Source organism: Protopterus annectens, chromosome 8.part0 (assembly GCF_019279795.1).
Source record: "Protopterus annectens isolate FY-2018-M chromosome 8.part0, PAN1.0, whole genome shotgun sequence".
Classification (NCBI taxonomy): domain Eukaryota; kingdom Metazoa; phylum Chordata; order Ceratodontiformes; family Protopteridae; genus Protopterus; species Protopterus annectens.
This window is the reverse complement of record NC_056741.1, coordinates 885,707,120-885,733,821: the sequence shown is the minus strand read 5'-3', so window position 1 is coordinate 885,733,821 and position 26,702 is coordinate 885,707,120. Positions and strand designations below refer to the sequence as shown.

The following is a 26,702-nucleotide window of genomic DNA, read 5'->3' as shown; positions in this document are numbered from 1 at the left end:
TTGGAAACTCACCACCTTTACGTATTCGGTCAACTTGCTGAGATCCAGAATGGGTCTTAGGTCTCCTGTTTTTTTTCAACACTAAAAAGAAGCGGGAGTAGGTTCCGAATCCTCTCTGTTCGGTTGAGACCTACTAGATGACTTTTTTGCAACAGCTGTTGAATTTCCTGTGCTGCCTGCTCCCACTGACTGGGTGACACATCAAGAAGACTTTTGGATTTCGGAGGTGAAAGAGAAAAGGGAATATAATAAACTCTGGATATAATGCTTAGCACCTAGTGGTTTTTGAGTCAATTTGGCCCAGTTTTCAGGGTGCACAGCCAATCATCCCCCGACTACCCCCAGAGACTGACAGTGCTGGTAGGGCTTATCAGGAGGGGGTTCCCTAAAGCCTTGGTTCTGCAGAACCCCTCTTCCTATGGGATGGCATCTACCATCAAACCCTCCCCCTCTGCCTCTAGCGGAGGATTCTCCATGTGGGTCCTGGAAAGGCCCTTGGAACTTGTGGAACCACATTTACTTAGCCCCATGCTGGTTCCTGGAGAGGGACCTCTGGGGGCTATAAAACCTGATTTCAACAGCAGATAGGGTCTTCCCATCCTTTTCTCAGCAGGTAAAAGCACCTTTAAACAACAGCCCAAATGAGGAGGAGCCATCATAAGGGGCACTGACAAACGAGGCCTTAAAGGGTTCCACAAAAATCACACAGCCTCATCGAGGCATGCCTCCTTAGGGGAAAGACCTGAACTGCCTGCTCACAAGGTGCTTTCTGTGGAATGAGAGATTAACCTCATTGAGGAGCTGGCAATGGATGAAAGAGTGGCCAGCTTGGGAGAAACTTTCTTAAATTCCTCCGCAGGCATGGATTCAGAGAGAAGCTGACAGTTCTTTGATCAGGTCCCTCTAGAGCAGAGTGAAATGAGCTAGGTTAATGACCTCAGCTTAAAAGTTGCGGAGGCATAAATGTGCTTCCCAATTCTATCCAACACTCTGGACTCCTTGCTCAGCGGAAGGACACTGGCAGTTTCTTCTGCCAGCTCTTTCTTGGTGGCCGCCATCACCATGATAGCATCAACTACGGGGCTCTTACTCCAGGGTTTCCAGTCTGCTATCGGACTGCTTGGGTATAGGGTCGCTGGTGTCCAGTTCCTTCCATGCACTGTGAGATATTAAGTCTATCAGGGCATCCACCAAGGGGGGGCACCCAGGATGTAGATGGGCCTGTCCCAAATGCCTCCAAGAGAACGGACGCCTCAGAGGAAGGAGGTTGTGAATACCTTCAGGATCTCAAATACATCTCCAAAGGAGACGTCTTCAAAGTGGGAATCCAGGGGAACCTTCCCCCTCATCGAAGTCAGTTTCCTCAGTTAAAGACTCCAAAGGGGAGTCTACATGCCTCCTTTTACACATCCTCTTCCAAGAACCATGCTCAGCTGGGTAATCTGGGGATGTACTGGAAGAAGGGAAATCTTGGAGGGCGCTTGGGATGGGAAGACTTGTGGCAAGATGAGAGACAGCAAGGCCTGGATCTGATGGAGGTATGGGGGTGGACTGAGGAACTTGCATGGTTGAATCGTCAAACCAGGATTAGACCCTCTCCACTACAAGTAAGGCCGAAGGACCAGATGAAGACCTATCCGGATCCCCCAGAGCCAAAGTTACTGAGGAAAAACAGACAGGACTCACCCCGGGTCCATGGCATCCAGAAGGGACCGGACCCAAGCTATTGATTACCCTGGACCCGGCACAGATGCCACAGCTCCAAGACTTGCTTTGCTCTGAAAAGGTCAGAAATGGACTCGTCAAGAGCATTCTCGGCATCGAGGAAGGGAGCTTCCTCTGTGCCAAGTTTGACACAAACAGCAGTCTTGAGTCCCTGGACTCAGCAGCTGCATGGGAGAAGGGAGTCCTGATACAGTGGCCTGGGTAGCTCAGGTATCCAACAGGGGAGAGCTGAGATGACCCTCATCTGGATTTGTGCATTAAGAAACCTCATCAACTTGTCCACATCTGCCTCTAACAAGCTTCGTGAGGACCTGGATGATGCAGATGAGGTGGTCCAGGAGTGCTTTGATCTGGAGGAAACAGCCAGAGACTTCATCGAGGCCCTAGGATCCATGTGAGTAGGATCCGAAGTCGAAGCAGATGAAGTTGTCAGAGATATAGTGATAAACTCCCCAAGATCCGAGAAAGCTGTAGGATACAGAGGGGAAGCAGAATTCTGCGGATCACAGGAAGTGGGATCTGCAGATTTCTTAGGGTTCTTAATCTCGAGATAGTCCCTCAGAAAGGCAGGGAGGGACCTCTTTTTAGACTCCTTAGAAGCAGCAGAGAAGAGAGAAACCAAGGAAGGGGTCGGAGCCTCAGCCGAGGAAGGAAGAAAGCCCATAATGATGAGCTTGTTCCCTCTGTCAGCTGAAGCTTGAGGATTAAAGGCAGCACAGCTGGAACACTCAGCTTTTAAATGGCCAGCGCCCAGGCAGTACACACACGCCTTGCGGGCATCCTGATTGGGGATTTTATGTCCACAAGAAGTGCAGAGTTTAAAGCCGGGAACCGTTTTGACAGACATAATGAAGAAGCCTGCCAAAACCAACTAACAGAAAAAGAAGAAGAGAATATTAAAGACACAACTGAAGCTAAAGAAGCAAAGTAAGAGATTTTACTTTAAAAACAACTAAGTACTAGTAAGTTTAAAAATAAAATTTAACAGATTTAAGAAAGGACAGTTGTGTACACTTACCATAAATGTAGATGTTCAAGTGTATTAATTGTTGCAGTCATTACATTTGGGTAATCCTGCTGGCAGGTTGCCCTCAGTCGGCCTGAATTCCAAAGTCCTGGGTCCTGCGTCGGCTGCTGTCGCCCCTTCCCTGACGTCAGGTCGTCAGAGGTATAAAAGAAGGAGCCAACGCCATTTTCTTTAGTTTTTCTTGCCCCAGATGTCAGGTGCCCCCTAAAAGGGTAGCCAACATTTATGTATATAAAAAAAGAGATGCACCAATATAAACTTTGCCTTCCTCTACAAGCAAATACACCACATAGGTTGTATAAATCAGAGAAGGAAAGATAGGTTCCATCAGAAGAAAGGGGGATGGCAGGTGGGTAACCTGGACTGCAACAGTTAATACACTCGAACATCTACATTTATGGTAAGTGTACACAACTGTACTATGTTCTTCGTCTTTCACTGTTGCAGTCATTACATTTGGGTAGAGTCCCAAAGCTATGGTTGGGAGACTGGAGCAAAACAGCATTAGGAGCGGCTATGAGGCCCTGCAGAACTGCAGTGGCAAAGCCTGCCCTGGATTTAGAATAGACTGGCAGATGATAGTGCTTTGTAAAGGTGTGCACTGAATTCCAAGTAGCAGCCTCTAAAATGTCCTTGGTTGCAACTCCCCTGAGAAAGGCTGCTGAAGTGGCTGCAGCTCTGGTTGAATGTGGCCTAATGCCCTTAGGCACTGGTTTGCCATGGTGTAAATAGCAGAAACGAATGCAGTGGCCTATCCACTTTGAAATAGTCTGCTTTGAGATAGCCTTTCCTTGTGATCCTGCAGCATATGTCACTAGTAATTGCTCTGTCTTTCTGAAAACTTTGGTTCTGTCCAAGTAGAATCTAAGCTGTCTGTGTATGTCCAAAGAATGCAGAATTCTCTCCCCCTTGTTCTGTGGATTTGGATAAAAAGTTGGCAGATGAATAGTTTGGTTAAGAGCCACACTGGACACCACCTTAGGCATAAATGTTGGGTTTGTCCTCAGAGAAACCCTGTCTGGATAAAAAATGATAACAGGTTCCACAGCCATGAGTGCCTGTAGCTTTGAAACTCGTCTTGCAGAAGTTATTGCTAGGAGCAGAGCTGTTTTCCAAGATAAAAACTTTATATCAGCAGTAGCAGCTGGCTCAAAAGGAGGCAGGGTGAGTTTTTCCAAGACATAGTTGAGGTCCCATGCAGGCATTATTGATCTCCTTTGAGGCCTTAAATTTTTGGCTCCTCTGAGGTACTGCTTTAATAAGGGATGAGAAAAGATCGGTGGCTCTGTACTGTAATGAGCCGAAATGGCACAGGCATAAATTTTAATAGATGAAAAAGATGGGCCTTCGTCCAGCATCTCAGTTAAGTATTGCAAAATCTGAGGAATATTTGGCACAGCTGTATCAGTTCCTTGTGCCTGGTTCCAAGCACAGAATCTTTTCCATTTTCCAGCATACGATTTTCTAGTACTAGGTCTTCTGGCTTCCAAAATGACATCCATCACAGCTTTACTGAGAGGTGTGTTTTGTATGACTACATTATCCGCCATGCTGCCAGGTTTAAAGTCCTGAGTTGGCTGTGCAGGATCTGACTGTTTTGCTGGGACAGTAGATGAGGTATTTGAGGTAAGGTTCAAGCTGGGCATTGAGACAAGTTCCTTAGGATTGGATACCAGTACTGCGGTAGCGTTGTCGCCTCACAGTAAGACGCTGTCCGGTTCGATTCTCAGTTAGCGTCCTCTGCGTGGAGACATGCGTGAATGGGCGTACCTTTGTTGAAGGTTGTGCGTCAGGGCTGGTAACTCGGCACGTAAAAATCAACTAACAATCATTAGTGGACTGCAGTTCCGCTGTGGCGACCCCTAACTGGGAAAAGCTGAAAGACACAACAACAACTGGCGGGGCCAGTCTGGGGCAATCAGTATCATCTTTGGCTTCTCCTGTCTGACCTTTAGGAGTACCTTGGGGAGGAGAGGCAGTGGGGGAAAGGCATATACTGATAGGTTTTTCCAGCTGAAAGATAGGGCGTCCACTTTCCATGCTTGTTTGTGATAAGTCCTTGTGCAGAATCTTTTTAGTTGGTAGTTGTGAGGGGAGGCAAATAGATCTATGTCCGGGCATCCCAATTTCCTTGTTATCATGCTGAAGACTTGTGGATCCAGCTGCCACTCGTGGAGATACATGAGGTTTCTGCTTAGATCATCTGCCAGAGTATTTTTCCTTCCTGGCAGGAATTGTGCCTGCAGATGTACTTGGTAAGTCAATGCTGTGTCCCACAAAGTCATGGCTAGTCTGCAAAGGGGGTAAGAATGTGTGCCCTCCTGCTTGTTTATATACCACATGACCGTGGTGTTGTCTGTCTTTATCAGTAGTTGTCCCGCATGAAGTAGATCCTTGAAGGCCGTCAGGGCATTTTGAACAGCTAGCATCTCTTTTTTATTGATATGCAAATGCATTTGGTTTGAGGACCATGTGCACTGAATGCATCTTCCTGCCATGTGGGCCCCCAGGCATAATCTGATGCATCCATTGTTTGTGTCTGCCTGGCTGGGAGTAATGTGAATGGCTGTCCCTTGTTTTGGTGAAAAGCCTTTGCCCACCATCAAAACTCCTGTTGCAGACAGGGAATGAGAGTAATCATTGTTTCCAGGCTGTGGCAATGTTGAGTCCAAACACTTTTTAGGTACCATTGAAATTTCCTCATATGCAGTCTTGCATAAGGAATTAGTAGGATACAGGATGCCATGAAGCCCAAAGCCTGCAGAATTTTTCTTGCAGATAACTGGGCCTTTGTTGCCAACATTTTGAAATAGGTAGTCAGTTGCCTTTGTCTGGCGTGAGATAAGCCATCTGGGCAGTTGTATTTAAGCTTGCACCCAGGAATATTATTTCTTGAGAGGGTACTAGTTTTGATTTTTTTTCGTTGACTGTGTACCCTAGGCATGTTAGAAGTCTTTTCACAAATGCCAGTTGCTGTAGAAGAATGCCCTTGTTCTCTGCTTGAATTAGACAGTCGCCCAATTAAGGATATATTTGTATTCCTCTTTGTCTACAGAATGCAATTACTGGTGCCAGGCACTTTGTAAAGACCCTGAGTGCAGTAGATAAGCCAAAGGGCAGTGCAGAGAATTGGTAATGCATTGAGCCAGCCTTGAATCTGAGGTATCTTCTGCATAACTGTCTGATTGGGACATGCAGGTAAGCCTCTTTTAGGTCTAAAGTCACTAGCCAAGCATTCTTGCCCAGCATGGGCAGAAGCTGCTGCAAAGTCAACATCTTGAATTTTGGTATATCCAGGAATGTGTTCAGAATAGATAGGTCCAGTATTGGTCTCCAGGCCTTGTCCTTTCTAGGTACCAAGAACAGTCTTGAGTAAAATCCTTGTCCCTGCTCTTGCTCTGGTGCTTGTTGAATGGCCCCCGCTCTTGCTCTGGTACTTCTTGAATGGCCCCCATGTCCATGAGGGATGAGACTTGTTTTTGTGCCTCTGCCCATTGATTTTTTGGGAGATCTGGCCGGCCGTTTGCCTTTGGCAGGGTATGGAAATGGAACTTGTAGCCTTGTGACACAATATTTAGAACCCACTTGTCCTGGGTTATAATGTGCCAATTTTGAGAAAAAAGTTCTAATTTTCCCCCTAAGGGTGCTGCCAGGAGATAAGTGCTTGGTGCAGGCAGGGGGAAGTCATTGGGACTGTTTCCTGTATGGTTGTGATTTGTCTTCTCCAACTTTGGAGGTAGAAGCACCCCATTGCTTTGACCTGTATGAACCTTGCACCTGGGATCTGCCTCTAGGGCGTCTGTATCTGCCCCTTTGAGTTCTGTCTGACACAGGAAAGGACCAATTTTTTGTAGGCCAGTGTCTACTAAACCTAGGTGTGGCTGTACTTGTAAAAAAATCTTTAACAGTTTGCATAGATTTAGCTTTGTCCTCCATTTTCTTTAACACCTCTTCTGCCTTAACACCAAACAAAGTATCATGCTGTAAAGGTGCATCTAATAATTTAACTTTGACATGATCAAGCAGATTTTGTTCCTTTAACCAAGCATGCCTTGTAATTACAGAACCCGTAACTGCTGCCCTGCAGGAGGTCTCCAAAGAATCAAAACCACATTGCAAAGTATGCTTTCCAACTTGTTCAGCTGCATGCAATAAATCCTGCATTTCCTTGTTTTCTGCACATTCAGAGTTTAACATTTTCTGTTTAAGCAATGCCATGACATGTTGCTGATATTTGAGCATATGAAACTAACAGTTTAAGGCCCTTATAGCCAAGGTAGCAGATGTGTAAACCTTTTTTCCCCATCTATCCAGTGCCCTAGAATCTCTGTCAGAGGTGGTAGGGTTTTTTGCAGTGGAAGCCTTAACCTTTGGGACCCTGTGAAATCGTTTCTGGGTCTGCAGCAGGGTTTTTAAAAAGGAATTTAGGAGAGTCAGGAACCCTGTAATATCTGTCAGGCTTAACAGGAGCTGGAGGTAAGGAGTCAGGGGTAAGACTAGACTCCGAAAACACATCTACAATATCTAACAAAGGTGGAATGGCTAGTGGCCTGTGTTGAGGTAGTAAAAGGAAATCCCTGAGCCTCTTTTTAGATTCTGAAAAATCTTGGCTCTCCCAGTGAAAATGCTCCCTCATGGTATGCAAGGTTTCCCCAAAGGAATAGTCCTCTGGAGGAGAAGCTGAAGGTATAGATTCTTCAGCATCAGAATCCTCATAGGGAGGAATTGAATATTCCTGATCAGAAGAGGAAAAAGAAGAAATAGAAACCTGATCTGAAGATTCAGTCAGTCTCTTGTCTAGGCCTCCTATCAGGAGAGGGATGGGAACCCCTGATCAAGGTAATCAAGTCTTCAGCCATTTTGAGCATCTGTGTTTTGGGCATAGAGGTCTGTCCACGTGGCTCTTGAGTTTGTTTCTTTACTTTAGAAGGTGCTTTAGTCTTTGCCTTTGAAGCTGAAGTTGGTTTAATGCAAAGATATTTAGGTCTGAATACACCCTCAGAAGCCGGTGCCTGCTCAGCGGCTCCAGACCCATCTGAAGGAATAGTATCCGAGGCACCAATACCTTGAGTTTTCAGTGGCATGGCCGACTCCAAGTGGGAGTCGGCCGTGGCCTGCGACTCTAAAGTAGCGGGCATCAGGGGCTGCGAAAGCGCCTCACTGAGAACTGGCGAACCGGTGATTGGCTTAGGAGAAGCTTCGTCGTCGGTTTTGGGCCTCGGTTGTTTATCTCTCTCCTTTTCTTTGCGTTTTTTGTGACCTCCGGTAGTCGGATGGCTATCCGACGACATTTCTGGATAATTAAACTGGCGTCCAAAATAGTTTAAAGCAAAATCATACCGACGCTTAATAGTGCGTTGGTTAAATCTAGCACAAAACCGACAACCAGAAAAGTTGTGATTAGGGCCTAGGCAAGGAATACAGTAAGAATGAAAGTCCTTATGAGGTATTTGCTTTCCACGAGAAATAAAATTATTTACTTTTTCTGACATCGGTCTGGAGCAAGAAAGTTTCCCCAACGGGGTACTTAGCTTTATTGAAGACTTCGGATCTGAAACTCGAACACGAAAATCTCAGGAGTTGGCTGACCGGCACTTGCGAACTGCTTCTGCTTCGGGCACCGTGCGGCAAGAAAGACTAAAGAAAATGGCGTCGGCTCCTTCTTTTATACCCCTGACGTCAGGGAAGGAGCGACAGCAGCTGACGCAGGACCCAGGACTTTGGAATTCAGGCCGACTGAGGGCAGCCTGCCAGCAGGATTACCCAAATGTAATGACTGCAACAGTGAAACACGAAGAACAAGAAGTTATGTACTCACCATAACGTTCGATGTATGTAGTCCATCTCACCTCACATTCTTACCCGTGGGTTCGGAGCTGAATATCGGTTCCGACTCGGCTGATTTTTACTAGCTCGAAGTCTCTCATTGGCTGGGCTAAGTGGGTATCCCATGGTGCACTGCTCCATATCCCCAGATCTAGTTTGCTGCGAAAATCATTTGTACTCCATACACACACACATCACATCCATATAAAGAATAAAGAATAAACTAATCAAGGGGACTCTGTAGATAACAACCTAACCTCCAAATCCTCTAGGAAGGGGGAAGGTGGGAGGGTAAGTAAGAATGTGAGGCGAGATGGACTACATACATCGAACGTTATGGTGAGTACATAACTTCTTGATGTTATGTAGTCCTATCTCGCCTACATTCTTACCCGTGGGACAGCGTCCCTAGCACCTACATCCTGGGGGGCTCATAGGAAAATACTCCTGAGAACTGTGGAGCCAAAGGAAGACCTGCCCCTGGATACCACGTCCAATTTGTAATGAGAAACAAAAGTGTGAGGAGAAGCCCAAGTAGCTGCAGCACATATATCTTCCATTGACAATCTAGCTTGATAGGCTGTGGATGTAGAAACAGCCAGAGTAGAATGTGCCTTCACTGGAAATGGCAGATTTTTACCTCCTGCTTGACAGATGAAAGAGATACAACTAGCTATCCATCTAGAAAGCGTGACCTTGGATACTGGAGAACCCATTCGGTTTTCCGAAAAGGAGACAAAGAGTTGGTCAGATTTCCGGATATCTTTTGTCCGGTGTAGACAGAAGCATGTACATCCAATTGGTGAAATCTAAATTCTGCCTTGTTAGAAAAGTGGGGGAAGAAAACAGGCAACTCAATGGACTGATTCATGTTAGACACGGAAGCCACTTTAGGAAGGAACGAGGGGTTTGGTCTAAGAGAGACCCTATTTTTATGGAAGATTAAATATGGGGGTTTGATGGAGAGGGCTTGCATTTCAGAAACCCGCCTCGCTGAAGTGACTGCTGTTAAGAATGCTGTTTTCCATGTCAAGAATTTTAACTCACAGGTAGCTGCAGGCTCAAATGGTGGTAAAGTAAGGGCTTGTAGAACAAAATTGAGAGCCCAGGGCATGATAGGTTCGGACACTGGGGGACGAAGTAACAGAGTACCTTTAAGGAATGCTTGTCTGTGTGCCATGAGACTAGGTTCATTTGCTATGTGGAAATTAGATATCGCCGCCAGTTGAACTTTGATGGCGGCTGATGCGGACCCCTGTTAGAAAAGCATAGACAAGAACTCCAGAACTGAATCTATTGGAGCTGTGTAAGGGTCAATGCCTCTAGTATGTGCCCAGATAGAGAACCTTTTCCATTTACTAGAATAAATCTTTCTAGTGGATGGTTTATGAGAGGACGATAATATATGGACCACTTCCGGTGAAAATTTATGATGTCTGACTAACTATGGAAGTGGAGTAGCCAGGCTGTCAACCGGAGGGTCATCAGGGAGGGGTGGAACTGTCCCGACATGTGTGTCAGTAAATCTGGTTGAGGGTCCAGAATCCAGGGAGTGTCCACAATGTATGGTTGAAGAAAGGGGAACCAGACCTGATGAGGCCAGTGTGGAGCAATCAGAATCATTCTGCTTCCCAAGGATTGCGCCTTCTGAATCACCCTTGACAGCAGGGGAAACGGAGGGAAGGCATAAAGCAGACCGGAGGGCCAATCGTGAACCAGAGTGTCCCTGGGCGATTCCCTCTGTGGGGGGATCAGCGTGAAGTAGTTGCTTCATTTCGCATTGAGAGGGCTGGCAAAAAGGTCGCAGCAAGGCTGACCCCATCTGCTGAAGATTCACTCTGCAACCAGGTGATTCAGGGACCACTCGTAAGTCATCAAGATAGCTCTGCTTAGCCTGTCCGCTATCACATTGGACTTCCCCGGAATTTGCGTTGCCACCAGAAACCGTTGGGAAGCTACTGCCCAATGCCACACTCGCATAGCCTCTCTGCACAGAGGGTAAGACCGGGTTCCCCCTTGCTTGTTGAGATACCACACTACTGACATATTGTCTGACTGTATCGCAATTGTCCCTAGAGGAAGAACCTTCTGAAGTGCTTGCAACTCAAGAAGCACTGCTCTCATTTCCAGGATGTTTATATGCAAATGTATCTCGTGTTCCTGCCACGTGCCTTGGACTGTCCTGCCAAGATAATGCCCCCCCACCCCACCCCATCTGGGAAGCGTCCGTGGTCACTGTGGCAATAGGGACGGGTGGAACGAACGGCTTTCCCCCATTCAAATTGTTGGTGCACAGCCACCAACAGAGGTCCTGCTTGCACCTATCTGTGAGTAAGATGGGATGAGATAGTAGGAGTCTTTGGAGGGACCACTGAACAAAAGAGGAGCCATTGAAGAAGTCTCCTGTGTAATCTCCCTAGCAGGACCAACATGATAGTTGGTGCCATGGTCCCTAGGAGTTGGAGAACCAGTCTTGCCTTCGCTTGTCTCAGGGGCATCAGCATGTGTATTTCTTGTTGTAATGCTGTGATCCTTTCTTGTGGTAAGAATGCTCGCATTCGAATGGTGTCTAAATCTGCTCCTATAAAGGTGACACGCTGTGAGGGCAATAAGGCAGATTTTTCCCAATTTATTGTTATGCCCAACTGGTGACATAGATTGATGGTAGCGTCCCTGGTTTGAACTAGTTGATACCTGGTGGGGGCAGTAAGGAGCCAGTCGTCCAGGTACGGAAACACCTGGAATCCCTGACGTCTCAAGTGAGCAGTCACCACCGCCATACATTTGGTGAACACCCTGGGGACTGTGGTGAGACCAAAGGGCAGGGCTCGAAACTGGAAGTGACTGGCTCCCAGCCGGAAGCGTAGGTGACTCCTAAATGCTCTGTCCATTTTGACATGGTAGTAAGCATCCTTGAGGTCGATGGAGCACATCCATACCTCCTCTCCCAACAATGGGAGAATCGATTGTAGTGTGACCATACGGAACTTGGACTTGTGTACGGGATTGTTGAGTTTGCTGAGATCTAGTATGGGTCTCGGGTCCCCTGTTCTTTTCGGCAGCAAAAAGAATCTTGAGTAAGTCCTTAATCCAATTTGGTCTGAGAGGACACGTTGGATAGCTCCGTTTTCTAGCAGCTGCGAGACCTCTGAGGCTGCTTGATCCCTCTGACGGGGTGGTACGTCTGGGATTTTTCTGATTGGCGGGGGTACTGAAGAGAACGAAATGAGGTAACCTCCGGAAATTATCCGTAATACCCATCGGTCCTGGGTAACTCTTTCCCAGGCTTCCGGGTATAAGGAAATTTGACCCCCGACTGGCTCCGGATAAGCGCAGTCGGGCACACCCTCAGGAATGAGAGTATGGAGAACCACGGAAGGAGTCGCGGTCTCCCGAACTGCGGGGACCCCCTCTGCCTCTGGGGCGACGTCTCCCTGAATAACCCCCCTCCCCTGCCTCTAGAGGGGGGTTCACCGTGTGCGGCAGGAAAAAAACCTCTGTGATTTCTTGAACCACATCCCCCCCCCCCCCGGCTGGGCCTTGGGATAAGGCCTAGAAGGAAGGGAAAAACGGACCCCTACTGCAGACAGGGTCTTTCCCTCTTGTTCACACCTGGTGAGGGTGTCTTTCACTTTGGTCCCAAACAAGGAGGAACCATCAAAGGGGGCGTCAGTGAAGGAAGACTTGAAGGCCTCCGCAAAGTGGCACAGGCGCAGCCAGGCTTGCCTCCTAAGGGCGACCCCTGAGCTTGCTGCCCTACTCGCTCCCTCGGCTGCATATGAAATGAGCTGCATGGATGAGTTGACACTGGATGAGTTGACACTGGAGTTGAGGGTAGAAACCTGGGCGTTAACCGACTGAGCCACCACCTCAGGAACGTTACCCACAAAAGTATCGCCTAACTCTTTGAGGAGATCTCTCTGGAGCCAAGTGAAATGAGACAAGTAATTCAGCGACCGCAATATAAAGGTCGCGGACGAGAGGGTACGCTTCCCGTACCGGTCCATGGTCCTAGACTCCTTGTTAGGAGGATGGACGGATGAAGAAGACTCTGCTACTTCCTTCTGGGTGGCTGCTGCCACCACCATGGCATCTACAGGAACACCTTTGGACAGCAACTCTTTGCCTTGGGGGGAGGAAAGAAATTTGTTGGGACGCCTGGGCACAGGCTCCACAGAATCAGCATTCTCCCACACTCTTCGACAAATCAGGTCAAGGAGTTCGTCGAAGGGTGGAGACACCCAGGAGGCAGAGGGTTGAGCACTGAAAGCCTTAAGGAATACTGACTCCTCCTCGGAAGGGGCTTTGGAAGGCCAGTCACCTCTTTGTTTCAGTATCTCCAGGATATTGGAGAAGGAAACATCAGAGGATGACTTGGGAGACCCCTCCGATTCCTCAAAGTCAGTATCAGAGGTGAGGGACTCGTCTTGGGAGTCTATGTGCTTCCTCTTGCACGTTTTCTTTCTGGGGGGCTCCTCAGGCACCAACTCTGAGGGACCCTCAGAAATTTGGGGACCACTCGTGGGGGTATCCCTAGGCTCTGGTGCTCTGCTGTCCATGGATGGATGGTGAACAGAATCTCTCACCGGAGTGGTGGGGGACACAGTGACCGACCCGCCTGATGTAGCTGACGACCTGGCCAGCGCGGTCCGCATAGCCTCGAAGGCCCCCCCGAGTCCGAGGAGCGACCAATCTCCGAGGCCATGATAGGAATCGGAGTTCCCCGAGCCGAAGCACAGAGAGGGAGACTTGGAACCGAAATAAGTGCCGAGATGTCCCCCTCGGGCCCGACCGAAGAGTCCCGAACCCCGATGACGGTACCGATGGAGCCGAATGGGGCATCAGAACCGGCATAGAAACATCACGTGGCGCGGAACACTCTGGCTCCAAAGACAGAGATGCGCTCGGAGGAGGAATGATCAAAGAAGGTGTCGGGACAGGCTCCGGAGCCGACTGGGACGGAGCCGGAAATAATTTTGCCAAAACCGGTGACTGGAGGAGCTTCTGAACCACCCTATCCACATCCACATCTGAAAGGGTCCTGGAGGATTTGGAGGACAGGGATGGAGAATGCGATCTCCTCTCAGGAGAAGTAGGTTTGATACTAGGCTATCGGCTCCTAGGAGGTTCCAATACAATTGGAGCCGACGCCGGTTCCATAGATATCGATCCTTCCTGCGTCTCCACGGACAGTGGAGCCGAGGAGGTCGATGCAGTCTTACTCATTTTCTCCGGAGGCTCCGATGAAACTGACGGAGCCGGAGATCTCTTTTTTGACTTGCCAGATTTAGACTTGCTACTGGAAGCTGAATCCATAGCCTCTTCAAAAGAGGGATTCAAAAGTCCCTTTAAGATTAGTTTATTTTTTCTCTCTTGGAGAACTCTAGGGCTGAAAGCATAACAAAAGCTGCAGGATTCCTGCAGATGGATGGCCCCTAAACAATAGATGGAATGTCCATCGTTTATGGACATTTTGTACCCGCATTTTGAACACATTTTAAATCTCGAAGGTTTATGCTCCTTCGTATCCTTAGACATTTTAACCCCACAACACAAAAAACCAAGTCAATACAAGAACAGGCATTCACTCTATAAAGGCTGGAACGACACTGAGGTAATCAACATCAAGCCGCGATCAAATTGCACACAACTCTAGCATAATTTTAACAAAGGAACAGAAGGAGAGGGTAGCCAAAACCTCTACTTTAAACGGTTTGGTAAACACAGAAGGAAACAGAGGAGAACTAGGCCCTCTAACTGAAATGGGCCTAGACCAAGGAACAGTAAGAGGGATATCACACAAAAAACTCACAAAAATTCACAATAAACAAGCCTAACACACCAGACAAAATTAGACAGCTTTAAACAATAGCTATGAAAATAGGGTTCCGGCGTGTAGATCGCGGGTCAACTGCCCGCGAGCTACAACGCCGAAACCAGAAGGCTGCAGCACCGCTAGCCCGTAGAGCAGTGCGGCCGAACGAAAGACCCGCTGGCAGAATCTACGTCGGTAGTAAACCCGACACATACAGACGGCCCCTAAGGTATACACGCTGACTGTCAAAAGACAGTGTACACGTCCGTCAGCGGGAAACCGAACGTAAAGGCAAACGGCACATCGGTAGTGCCACACAAGTACAGCACAGACATACACAACACAAACATCTACCTTAAAATCCCCTGTCGAACACAAAAACACAGTACACTGTCCATAAGAAGCAGGAAGTAAAATCCACACTACGACACGTACAACACAGCATAGCTATCCCCAAGAAAGTACAGTTTTGTACCTACCATAAATGTAGATGTTTGAGTGCTAATACAGCTGCAGTCATAACAGATGGGTTCTCCTGCCATCAGGCGGGTCCTTGGTCGGCCGAATTCCAAAGTCTAGGTCCGGCGTCGGTTGTCGTCGCTTCTTCCCTGACGTCAGTGCGACAGGGGTATAAAAGAACCAGCCGACGCCATGTTCTTCAGTTTTTCTTGCCCCAGATGTCAGGTGCCCCCAGAAGGAAGACAATACATAAAATTATGAAGTAATGCAATGCAATATAATCAAAAAACAGTAGTTGCAAGCAAATACACCATAAAAGAATACCCCTAGAGGGGAAGGAGGGAGGGAAACCTGGATTGCAGCTGTATTAGCACTCGAACATCTACATTTATGGTAGGTACAAAACTGTACTATGTTCATCGTGCATACAGCTGCAGTCATAACAGATGGGTAGAATCCCAAAGCTAAGAAAGGGGTGGTAGGCACTAGGTGGAACTAGGAGGAGCCAAAATGCCCTGCAAGACTGCAGTGGCAAAGCCTGCTCTAGATTTGGAGTATAATGGTAGGTTGTAGTGTTTGGAGAAGGTATGCACAGAACTCAAAGTGGCTGCTTCCAAGATATCCTTAACTCCTCTGAGGAAGGCTGCAGAGGTGGCTGTGGCCCTGGTGGAATGAGTTCTAATGCCTGTAGGAACAGTTTTGCCATGAAAGGAATAGCAAAAGCGAATGCAGTGGGCTATCCATTTTGAGATTGTCTGCTTGGAAATTGGCTTTCCTGGAGCTCCTACCGCATAGGCCACAAAGAGCTGTTCTGATTTTCTGAAAGGCTTTGTTCTGTCCAAATAATAATGCAGTTGCCTGTGGATGTCCAAGGAATGTAGTAATCTCTCCCCTTTGTTTTGAGGATTGGAATAAAAAGTAGGTAAATGTATGGCCTGATTTAAAGCTACCCTGGATACCACTTTAGGCATAAAGGAAGGGTTGGTTCGTAATGAAACTCTGTCCTGATGGAAGATGATAAAAGGCTGGACAGCCATGAGGGCCTGTAGTTCTGAAACTCTACGAGCTGAAGTGATAGCCAGAAGGAAAGCTGTTTTCCAGAACAAATATTGCAAATCTGATGAAGCAGCTGGCTCAAAAGGAGGCAAAGTCAGTTTTTCCAGAATGAAATTTAGATCCCAACCAGGTATTGGTTGTTTCCTTGGAGGTCTTAAATTCTTAGCCCCTCCGAGGAGCTGTCTTAAAAGAGGGTGAGAGAATAAAGGAGGATCAGTGTTGTATTCTGCAGAAATGGCTGAGGCATGGATTTTGATGGAGGAGAACGAAAGTCCACTGCTTAGTAGGTCAGCCAAATATTGTAGTATTTGAGGTAAATTCAGTTTTCCAGGGTTCTGGCCCTTTTTCTCATTCCAGACACAAAAACGTTTCCATTTTGTGGAGTAAGCTTTTCTAGTTGATGGCCTTCTGGCCTCCAAAATGACATCCTGCACCTCCTTGGAGAGTAGGGCCTGCTGTGATGCTAAGGAATCTTCCATGCGGCTAGATTGAGTGTTTTTAGCTGACTGTGAAGAGTTTTGAAGCTGTGCTGAGTCAGAAGAAGAGGCATTAGAGGCAGGGTCCATGGAGGGAATGAGTCAGGCTCCTCAGGAGTGGGTACCAGTGTTGCCTTGGCCAGTCCGGAGCAATGAGGATCATCTTTGGTCTGTCTGCTCTGGTCTTCAATAGGACTTTGGGCAGCAGAGGAAGGCGGGAAGGCATAAACTGTCATTGATGTCCAGCTGAAAGAGAGGCGTCCACTCTCCAGGCCTTTGGGTGGAAGGTCCTCGAGCAGAATTTTGTCAATTGATGATTTTTGTGGGAGGCAAAGAGATCTATGTCTGGCCTTCCCCATTCTTGGTTACTTCTGTAAAACTTTTGGATGCAACATCCATTCGTGTGGATCTGTCATATTCCTGCTTAGGTTGTCTGCCAGCGTGTTTTCCTTGCCTGGCAAGTACTGTGCTTGTAGTTCCATTTGTAAGTCCATGGCCATGTTCCAAAGTGATATGGCCAGTCTGCATAGGGGATAGGAATGTGTTCCTCCTGCTTGTTTATGTACCACATAACTGTGGTGTTGTCCGTTCTTATCAATAGTTGACCTGGTAGTAGAAGGTCCTTGAAAGCTATAATAGCATTTATTACTGCTAGCATTTCTTTTGACTGATGTGAAGGTGCTTTTCTTTTGGGACCATTTGCCCTGAATGCACCGGTCTGTCATGTCGCCCCAGGCGTAGTCCGAGGCGTCTGTTGTGATGACTTGATTTGCTTGAGGCTTGCTGAATGGAAGACCTGTGTTTGCTTGACATGCTTGAGCCCACCACAGAAATTCCTTTTGCAGACATGGAAGTAGTGGTATTATTGTTTCCAAACTGTGGCTGTGTTGAGACCATATGTTTTTTAGGTACCATTGTAGTTTTCTCATATGCAGCTTTGCACATGGGATTAGCAAGATGCAAGATGCCATGAATCCCAGAGCCTGCAGGATTTTCCTTGCAGTCAGCCTGGTGCAATTTGCCAGTGTTTTGAAATATTGAATTAGTTGCCCCTGCTTCTCTAGCGTGAGATAGGCCATCTGGGTGTTTGTGTCCAAATTGGCACCCAGGAAAATTATATTTCGAGAGGGTATTAGCCTTGATTTCTCTTTGTTGACTGTGTATCCCAGAGAGTTTAATAACATTATTACATAAGCCAGATGTTTCAGAAGAATGTGCTTGCTGTCCGCTTGGATCAGGCAGTCGTCTAAATAAGGGTATATTTGTATCCCTTGAAGTCTGCAGTAGGCAATTACTGATGCCAGGCATTTCGTGAATACTCTGGGCGCAGTAGATAAGCCAAAGGGCAATGCAGAGAATTGATAATGGGTTGAACCTGCAAGAAATCTGAGGTATCTTCTGCAATTTTGTCTGATTGGGACATGCAGGTATGCCTCCTTGAGGTCCAATGTTACTAGCCAAGACTCCTTGCCCAGTATGGGAAGAAGTTGCTATAGAGTGAGCATCTTGAATTTTGGTACGAGTAGGAATGTGTTTAGGATGGAAAGATCCAAAATAGGTCTCCAATCTTTTCCCTTCCTTGGCACCAGAAATAGCCTGGAATAAAAACCTTGACCTTGTTCGTGTGTAGGTACCTCTTGAATAGCTTTCATGTTTATAAGATCTGAAATTTGCTTTTGTGTCTCTGCCCTTTGATTGTGTGGCAGTTTTGGCATGACTCTCATTTTTGGAAGGGTATGAAAGTGGAATTTGTAGCCTCTGTTTATAATGTCCAGGATCCATTTGTCCTTTGTGACAACATGCCAATTTTTGAGAATAGTGCCAGCTTTCCTCCTAAGGGGGCTGCCATTTGAGACCTGGTTGGCCTGCAAAGGGGAAAGTCATTGGGTTTGCTTTCTGAAAGATTGTGAGTTGTCCTCACCACCTCTTTGTGTAGGAGCTTGCCATTGTCTGCCTCTGTGATCCTTGTGGTTGTCCTCTGCCCCTCGGGCGCCTGTATCTGCCTCTTTGGGGTCTGTCCGTGGCAGGAAAGGACCAGTTTTGGAAGGCCAATTTCTACTAAAACGTGGTGGTTGAACCTGCAGAAATTCTTTCACAGTTTGCATTGATTTAGCTTTTCCTCCATTTTCGTAATACTTCCTCAGCATTTGCCCCAAATAGTACATCCTTTTGAAGAGGGGCATCTAGTAATTTAGCTTTGACATGATCAGGCAAGGTTTGTTCCTTGAGCCAAGCATGCCTGCATATGACTGAGCCTGTAACAGCAGCTCTACATGAGGCCTCTAGAGCATCGAAACCACATTGTAAGGTATGTTTACCCACTTGTTCTGCACTATGCATCAAATCCTGCAACTCCTTCAAGTCTGGTTGCTCAGGTTGTGACATTTTACTTTTCAATTGAGATAACAGAAACTGTTGGTATTTTAGCATATGAAACTGACAGTTTAAGGCCCTCATGGTTAAGGTAGCCGAGGTATATACCTTTTTTCCCCACCTTTCTAAGGATCTGGAATCTCTCTCGGAAGGCAATGGATTTTTGGCAATGGAAGCCTTAACTCCCTTGGGTCCCTGTGAGATGGTTTCTAGGTCAGCAGCATGGCTTTTGTAAAGAAATTGGTGTGAGTCAGGAACCCTGTAGTACCTGTCAGGCTTAACTGGAGCTGGAGGTAGAGAGTCCGGGTTAAGGCAGGCCTCCGAGTAAACATCATCTAGGATTTCCAAGACAGGAGGTATAGCCAGAGGCCTGTGCTGGGGTAACAAAAGAAATTCCCTGAGCCTTTTCTTGGAATCTGAATAATCCTGGCCTTCCCAGTGGAAGTGTTCCCTTAAGGTATGCAAAGTCTCCCCAAATGAGAAATCCTCAGGGGGGGATACAGAAGGAATAGACTCCTCTGCATCAGAGTCTTCAAAAGCCCAGTACGCCTGTTCCTGATCATCAGAGTGTTCTGAAATAATGGATCCCTGATCAGAGGAGGGGGAATCTTCCTCCACTCTGGGCCTTTTGTCCGGAGGTGGTTGAGAACCTCTGATTAGAGTAATTAAATCCTCAGCCATTTTAAGCATCTGTCTCTTAGGCATGGGGCCTGGAGATGGGCCCTGTGTAACTGGTCTCTTAGGGTGTATGGTTGCTTTAGACTTGGTGAAAGCCTTGATGGAGAAAGAAGAGGAAGGTCTGAAGACACCTTGAGTGGAGGTGGACCTGTCCACATTCTGTGTTTCAACGCCAAGAGTGGCTTCGGTATCTGTAGTCGGGGTGTGGGCCGAGGAGCCTGCGACCTCGGGTACAGGAGACACCGCCAAAGATGTGTCGTCGGTAGTCAGGGGCTGCGTAGGCACCTCACTGAGAACCGGACCACATGTAGTCGGTTTTGGCGTGGTGTCGGCAGAGGCCACGGACCTCGAGTGTCGGTCCTTGTCTTTGCGTTTTTTAGACAAAACCGGTGTCGGCGTATCCGACGACATGGTATAGTTAAATGTTTTCCCAAAAAAATGCTGGGCGAACTCCGCCCGACGCTTAATAGTGTGTTTGTTGAATGTAGCACAACAGTGACAGACCGAGACATCGTGGTCTGGGCCAAAACAAGGTATACAGAGGGAATGGAAATCCTTATGCGGTATTTGCTTCCCACAAGAAATACAATTATTAACTTTGTCTGACATCGGTCTGAGGCAAGAAAAGTTTCCCCAACGGGGTACTTAGCTTTTAAGAAGACTTCGGTTTTCCAAATTTTTCGTAATCTCAGGAGCTGGCCGACTGGCACTTGCGAACTGCTTCTGCTTCGGGCACCGCGCGGCAAGAAAGACTGAAGAACATGGCGTCGGCTGGTTCTTTTATACCCCTGTCGCACTGACGTCAGGGAAGAAGCGACGACAACCGACGCCGGACCTAGACTTTGGAATTCGGCCAACCGAGGACCCGCCTGACGGCAGGAGAATCCATCTGTTATAACTGCAGCTGTATGCACGATGAACATCTGGCGCATACAATAGTAAGGCATGTGTCAGACTAGGGCCTTAAAGTGATATACACAATAATTATAACCACTTCAGCAGAACTAGAAATAGAAAACAACCAAAAGAATGACCAGTGAAAAGTAGCCCTACATTCCAAAAGAATCTCTTGTAATTAAAGAACACTATTCTCTAGTGCCTTGGCCGTTTTTCACTGGTCATTCTTTCGGTTGTTTTTTATCTCTGATTTACACAATAGTTGTAGACCCAATACCCCACACACAGTACAACCGAGGGAAACACCAGGCTGTGTACTTGGTGGACTCATGTCACAGCAGGAGGGCTGTAGTGTAGGACCAAATAATATCAAACCATACCTGCAACAAACAGTACCCATCCTGGATGAGCTTCCTGGGTGAAGTGTTAGGTGGGAACATTCCAACCTGGTCAGGCATAGACTGCTAACCCAGTAGCAGGACATACATTAGCATCAGACCACCACCCACACCATGGTAGTGTATGCAGGTGTAACCAAACACAACAGTTTGTCCCTGCAATAGAGTTGTACACAGGTATGCAGTTCCATAGACAAGGGTGCAACACACAGGTACCTACCTATGTAACATCTGCCACTGTAACTGAGAGTGGCCCCAACACCCTGATTGGCCAGCAGCAACCACTGGGAGTGAAAGGGGGCTGGTGCAGTACACTGAGAATCTGTGCTGCAACTAGGTAGGGCGGATACCTACCAGAGTACAAGCATATGGCAACACCAGGGTTGTGTTAACTGCAAACAGTGACACTATAGCAGAGAGACAGTCAGAGACAGGTGGGGTGCACACAGTTGTATAGGGCCACTGTGGCAGACAGCGCTAGCACACGCAGTACAAGAAAAGGTGTTGTACAGCGAGTAACCCACCATCTGGAAAGGACCTGCTCCAAGGCTGGTTGTATACCCCATTGCCAGCTATCCTCGCTGAGATGGATGCTGAGAGGCCTTCAACAAGTGCTGCTACCATGCTGGAATCTATGTATCTGTATAGCCCCGGTCTGCTTGGCAACAAATACACCATAGTGCCTAGCCAACGTAGTAAACCAATGCTGGTGGTTGATGGGTACCTCTACCATCTGGAACGTGACGTACCACCGAAACGGTACTGGGCATGTATCGAGTGGAGAGTGAAGGCATGCAGAGGACATGCCATCACTGTACACCAGGAGGAGGGGGAAGAACTGCTGAAATCACTGCCACACCAGCAAGGCCCAGATGCAACAATGGCCCCCATGGCTACACTGCGAGCGGAACTGCGGCAGAGGGCGGTAACCGGTACTGAAATGCCAAGCTTGGTAATGCAGAGTGTCCTAGGCACAGCAGACGACAACGTACTACAGGAGATGCCTTGTCGTGCAACACTTCGTCGAAGCATAACCAGGGTACGACAGCGGGCACGGGCATCCACGACTACACTTCCAGCAACACTTGCAGGTATTGATGTCAGCCAGTATCCACTCCGTAGGGGCAGCTTCATCCTCCATAGAAGGTTGGATATGGATGGTACAAATTCCTTGGTTCTACTTACTACTGCACAGAATTTGACAGATTTGTGCAGATCCGACATCATTCTTGGCGATGGCACCTTCCCCACACGGGCTGATGTATGTCGCCAGCTGTACATATTACATGGATGTATTGGCACGCCCACCTCAACTAGGATTGAACCCCTGGTGTACTGTCTCATGACACGGAAGTCGGAGTCTGCATATACCGCTTTGTGGGAAGTACTGAAGGGCATGGCTGCTGATCAGGAATGCACTTTGTCCCCACAGTATATTATGACCAATTTTGAGAAGGCAGCAATACGTGCCAGCCGGAAGGCATTCCCTAGGAGTATTCTGAAAGGATGCCTATTCCATTTTGCTCAGATCATCTGGCGTCAGATCCAGCATCATCACCTTGTTGCCCTTTATGGCACGGACACTGCATTCTCAATTGCCATCCGCAAGCTGATCGCATTGGCATTTCTACCATTGCAGGATGTTGTTCCTGTATTTTTGGACATTGTGGCTTCCTTACCGGAATGTGCTCAGCCAATTGGTGTTTTTCTGGACCATCATTATTTACGGGGCCGACCACGCAAGTATGCATCCCGCAGTTCATCACAGACACGAATGCCATCGTCGTACCCTTTGCGGTTTTGGAATGTGTCTGATGTCTCAGAAATAGACTTCCCACGGACTAACAACCAGGTGGAGGCATGGCATCGTCGGCTGAAGGTATTACTGGGACGCCCAACTGTACAGCTAGCTGACCTTCTATGTGTTCTGCAGCAGGAGCAGAACCTGACTGATAACCGACGTGAATCTCTTCTGAGGGGAATGCCTGTAACTCCACGTAGGAAGGCTATTGTAGTAAGGGAGCGTCGCCTAAAGCACATCTTACAGCATAAGTGTGACTACAGTGGTGTGCAGGATTTCCTCCGTGCTGTGGCACATTTCTACAAGTTGTGATAATGTTTGCATTTAGTATGCACCAAGCACTACACACATCACATTACTTATTCAATTAATAAAGGCTTTGCCCACAGAACACAGTTTCCATGGTACCACTTTCATGCCCTCGTGGCATGCTATGCCAGCTGCATGTTCCACTAACAGTTGCACATGGTGGCTTCTAAGGGGGTGTACAGTCTATCACTGTGTGGGTTTGTATGTGCCACTTGCAGTTAGGGTGTGGGGGTTTCCTCAATTCTGACAGGGAATTGTCCACAGTCATTTGTCACTGCAGCTACTTTGTCATCCTGCCATGTGTCCACCTCCAGCTGTCTGACAGGTGGATGTCGCACCGCCTAGGTGCCTGAACCCATGAAAATAGCTTTTGATTGAATCAAACTTCTCTTAAATCAAGAAAAGAAGGTACTTAGCCACAGCCAAGCGAGACCACGTCCTAGCTACACGAGCGGCAAACGAGATCTGGGGATATGGAGCAGTACACCATGGGATACCCACTTAGCCCAGCCAATGAGAGACTTTGAGCTAGTAAAATCGGCCGAGTCGAAGCTGGAACCCACGGGTAAGAATGTAGGCGAGACAGGACTACATAACATTAGCTGTTCAATAACCTAAGGCTAAACTACTTTTTTTTAAAAATAGGAATGAAGAAAATGCACAATGCACTCACGCACGCATGCACACATGCTAGAAGGAAGAGGGAGGAAGAAAATACAGCCAAAGGTACTTACAATTCTGAGAAAAACTATCTGAACAACTAACCACGCTTAAGAGAAGGAATCCGCATCTGACTCGCTGGAGTGACAAATGAGATCTGAGGTAGCTGCATGGATGAACGGTATTTTGGGTATGAGGGAGGAGCTTGAGAGTCAGACAGAAGTCTGTGAAATGTGGCTGAGCCGGATCCAAAGGTCGGATCAGAGACCCTATCATGAGAGTGAATGAAGGAAACAACATCAGATCAGCATTTTACACCAAATATGTCTGACAGAAATAATTTTGTTGAAACCAGATCTGCAGGAGGTCTGGAAAGTTACACTGTGCACCTATAGTGTCATTACTTGTGCACAGATTCTCTCCATCTTAATTATTTTGGAAAGTAGTAGTATTTGCTTCACATGTGCTAGTAATACAGTCTTATATGGAAGTAAAGGAGCATTCAACCAAAGTATTACATCTGGCTAATTTAGACAATACAGGTGCATGGTACAGCCTAGCGTAACATTTATGAGAAATTGGGGTGTAACAGAAAAATGCAAAATCAGGGAGTTTATTGGCAATAGGTGCATATGTAAGAATAAAATATATGGTTACACAAAAAAAAAAGAACAAAGGCTACAAACACATGCTAAAACAGACTGAAACTATGAAGGCATTGTTTTACTTCTGAACATATGTCTCATTTCAAAAATAATTTAAACTTTTTTTAACATCTACCTGCCACCACCGTTTCTCAGCTTCGGCATCTCCTGGCACTTCTACTCCAAAACACTGCAAGGTGACATACAGAATGGCTATAGCAATGTGCTGAGGCTGGTAGCGCAAACAGAGGTTACTATGATACACATCACGTAGCAGAGCCCATGCTGTCACAGTCAGTGGTGTCCGCTCCCAAACATGTCGATTCATCCAGTTCTTCAATGACACAAGGTAATGAAGTAGATACTGTAAGAAAAAAACAGAGCAAGACTAACACCATTACAGATAGCTTATTCTGCTGTTCTCTGTGTCATATAGGAGATAATGAAGATAAGAGTAAAAACACAACATGAACAACAAACAAAAAGAGAATTCTGTAAGAAATCCTAAGACGATTTTGTCATACAAAAATGATAACTGAACCCACTTTGTGGAGCATATTGCACTAGGCATGAAAGCTTACTGTGCAAGCACATGCCAGAAGCACTGACTAGTTTACAGCATTGTCTCAGACACTAGGTGGGGCAGAACTTGCACATCTAGAAATGTTTATGTAATGCTGTAAGTAGCATGATGCTCGCATACTGCTAGGTTGCCAAATGCACATAACTAAAACAACACACATCACATACACACAATTGCAGTAGCATTTAAATGGGAATGCTGGATCTTTTTTCAAATCTTTTGTCTCATTTTTAACTTCATAACAGTATAGACACTTTCCCTAAAAATAAGGACAAAAAATCACATTGAAGAAGCATTCTTTTGCAGAAGCAGGCCCCTTTACACCAACCCATGAAGGAGGTTCATATACCCCACAGCACTCTTAAATATATTAAATTCTGAGGTCAGGCATACTTGGAGAATATGCAATTTTCATGTATTCTACCTTCTCAGTGCCCAGTGTTTGTGCAACCTTGGAGCTGATGTAGTTACATAAGGGGGTGTGGGTAGGAAAAACAAACACCACCACATGGGGGTGCAGGGTCAATTCCTATAGCTAAAACATGATTCATCTTAATTTTTATACACACAGTCCGTAAATTGTAATTAGTTTACAGCAAGTGTCTGTTATTTCAAAATGCCACTGAAACAGCAAAGTTGACTAGCAGATCGTAAGATAAAAACACATCAGAGTTAAATGGATGCTGACTGCTACTACCAGACTGCTGCTGTGACTATCATCTCGCCTGCCCAAGGTATTTGCTTACAGAAGCTTCTCTGCAGGAAAGAACTCGCCCAAGGATAGACTACATGGTACCAAATTAAAAAAAATTTACTAAATACTCAAACACTGTAGTAACCTTACAGAGTGAAGACTAAAAGCTGCAAAATCTGCAAATGAGATTCATCCTGTTGTCCTAGGTATGACTCTCTCAATCTACATTTGTAAAATATGAGACACAATTAGCCAGACAATCCTCAAGGTCAATCCCAAAAAGGCATTTGTGCCTAGCAAGCATACCCACTTACCAGACAAAAAAAAGGTCAAATGCTCAAACTTCAAGAAGAACAATCACAGACAAGATAAAGCTTTCCACATTTTGTTGCAGTGCTGGTGACCCCCCCCCCCACCAAACGAAAAGTAAGATTATGTGACCCATGACATCAGTTTACAGAAATGTACTACATTATGAAAACATTCTGCTATGGAAAGTACTAGACCTTAATGCAAGAGTGGCTCTTAACAGAATCTCCATTAACTTTCCAGAGCTGAGGAAATTACAGTCTTCAAGCATTGAGTTCACAGAAACCTTTCTCACCAGTTTAGTTACAGAATGCACATGTACAAATATAGCATATCAGATAGAGAAGTACATGGACTTCTCTATTCCGGAGCTCTTCAGTAGTTGATCCTGTCTATCTAAGTCACTCTGATAGACAGAAGTGGCTATATCTATGTGAGCATTAATGCTGCACAGAGACAGACACTAATCAACTTTTTAAATAAAAGAACAGTGACCTCTAGGAAGAAAGATGGCATGGTGAAGTCCCAGATGCCTACTGTACCATATGTAACTATACTGCCTTTGTGGAATATTCATATACTCAGATGTAAGAAACAATGCTCAAGTAATGTCACAGTCACTGAATGCCTGGATAAGATCCAAGAAAACAATGTCTACAGCAGACTAAAGTGAAACTACGCAGCCTTTAAAGGCTAGGATTTATAGGCACCTGTATGAAATTAAGAACAATGATGAACATAATGCACTCTTTTAAGCATCTTAGTTTACATGATGGTCATAAGTTTGTTTTACAGTGTTGACCATGCCACTTTTGACATAAGGGGTGGACCGTTGGATGATGTGCTTGAATTAAAAGAACTAAAATGGCAGCTGGAAACCATTGCAACTGAGGGCTGGGGTTTGAATGACAAGGGTTCAACAACTAGTGTTTTAAAGACAAAAGCACCTTTTTTATGTAACACATTTAGTGT

General features: G+C 46.5%; 1 protein-coding gene across 1 annotated transcript in view; it reads right to left on the bottom strand.

Moving 5' to 3' along the window:
* LOC122809136 (cyclin-Q-like) overlaps positions 1–26,702 on the bottom strand; it is a gene marked incomplete in the record, with an annotated part of 593,010 nt that overhangs the window by 219,472 nt on the left and 346,836 nt on the right. Inside the window, 1 exon segment of the mRNA XM_044080405.1 lies at positions 24,281–24,508. Within this exon segment, the coding sequence (XP_043936340.1) occupies positions 24,281–24,508 (228 nt within the window).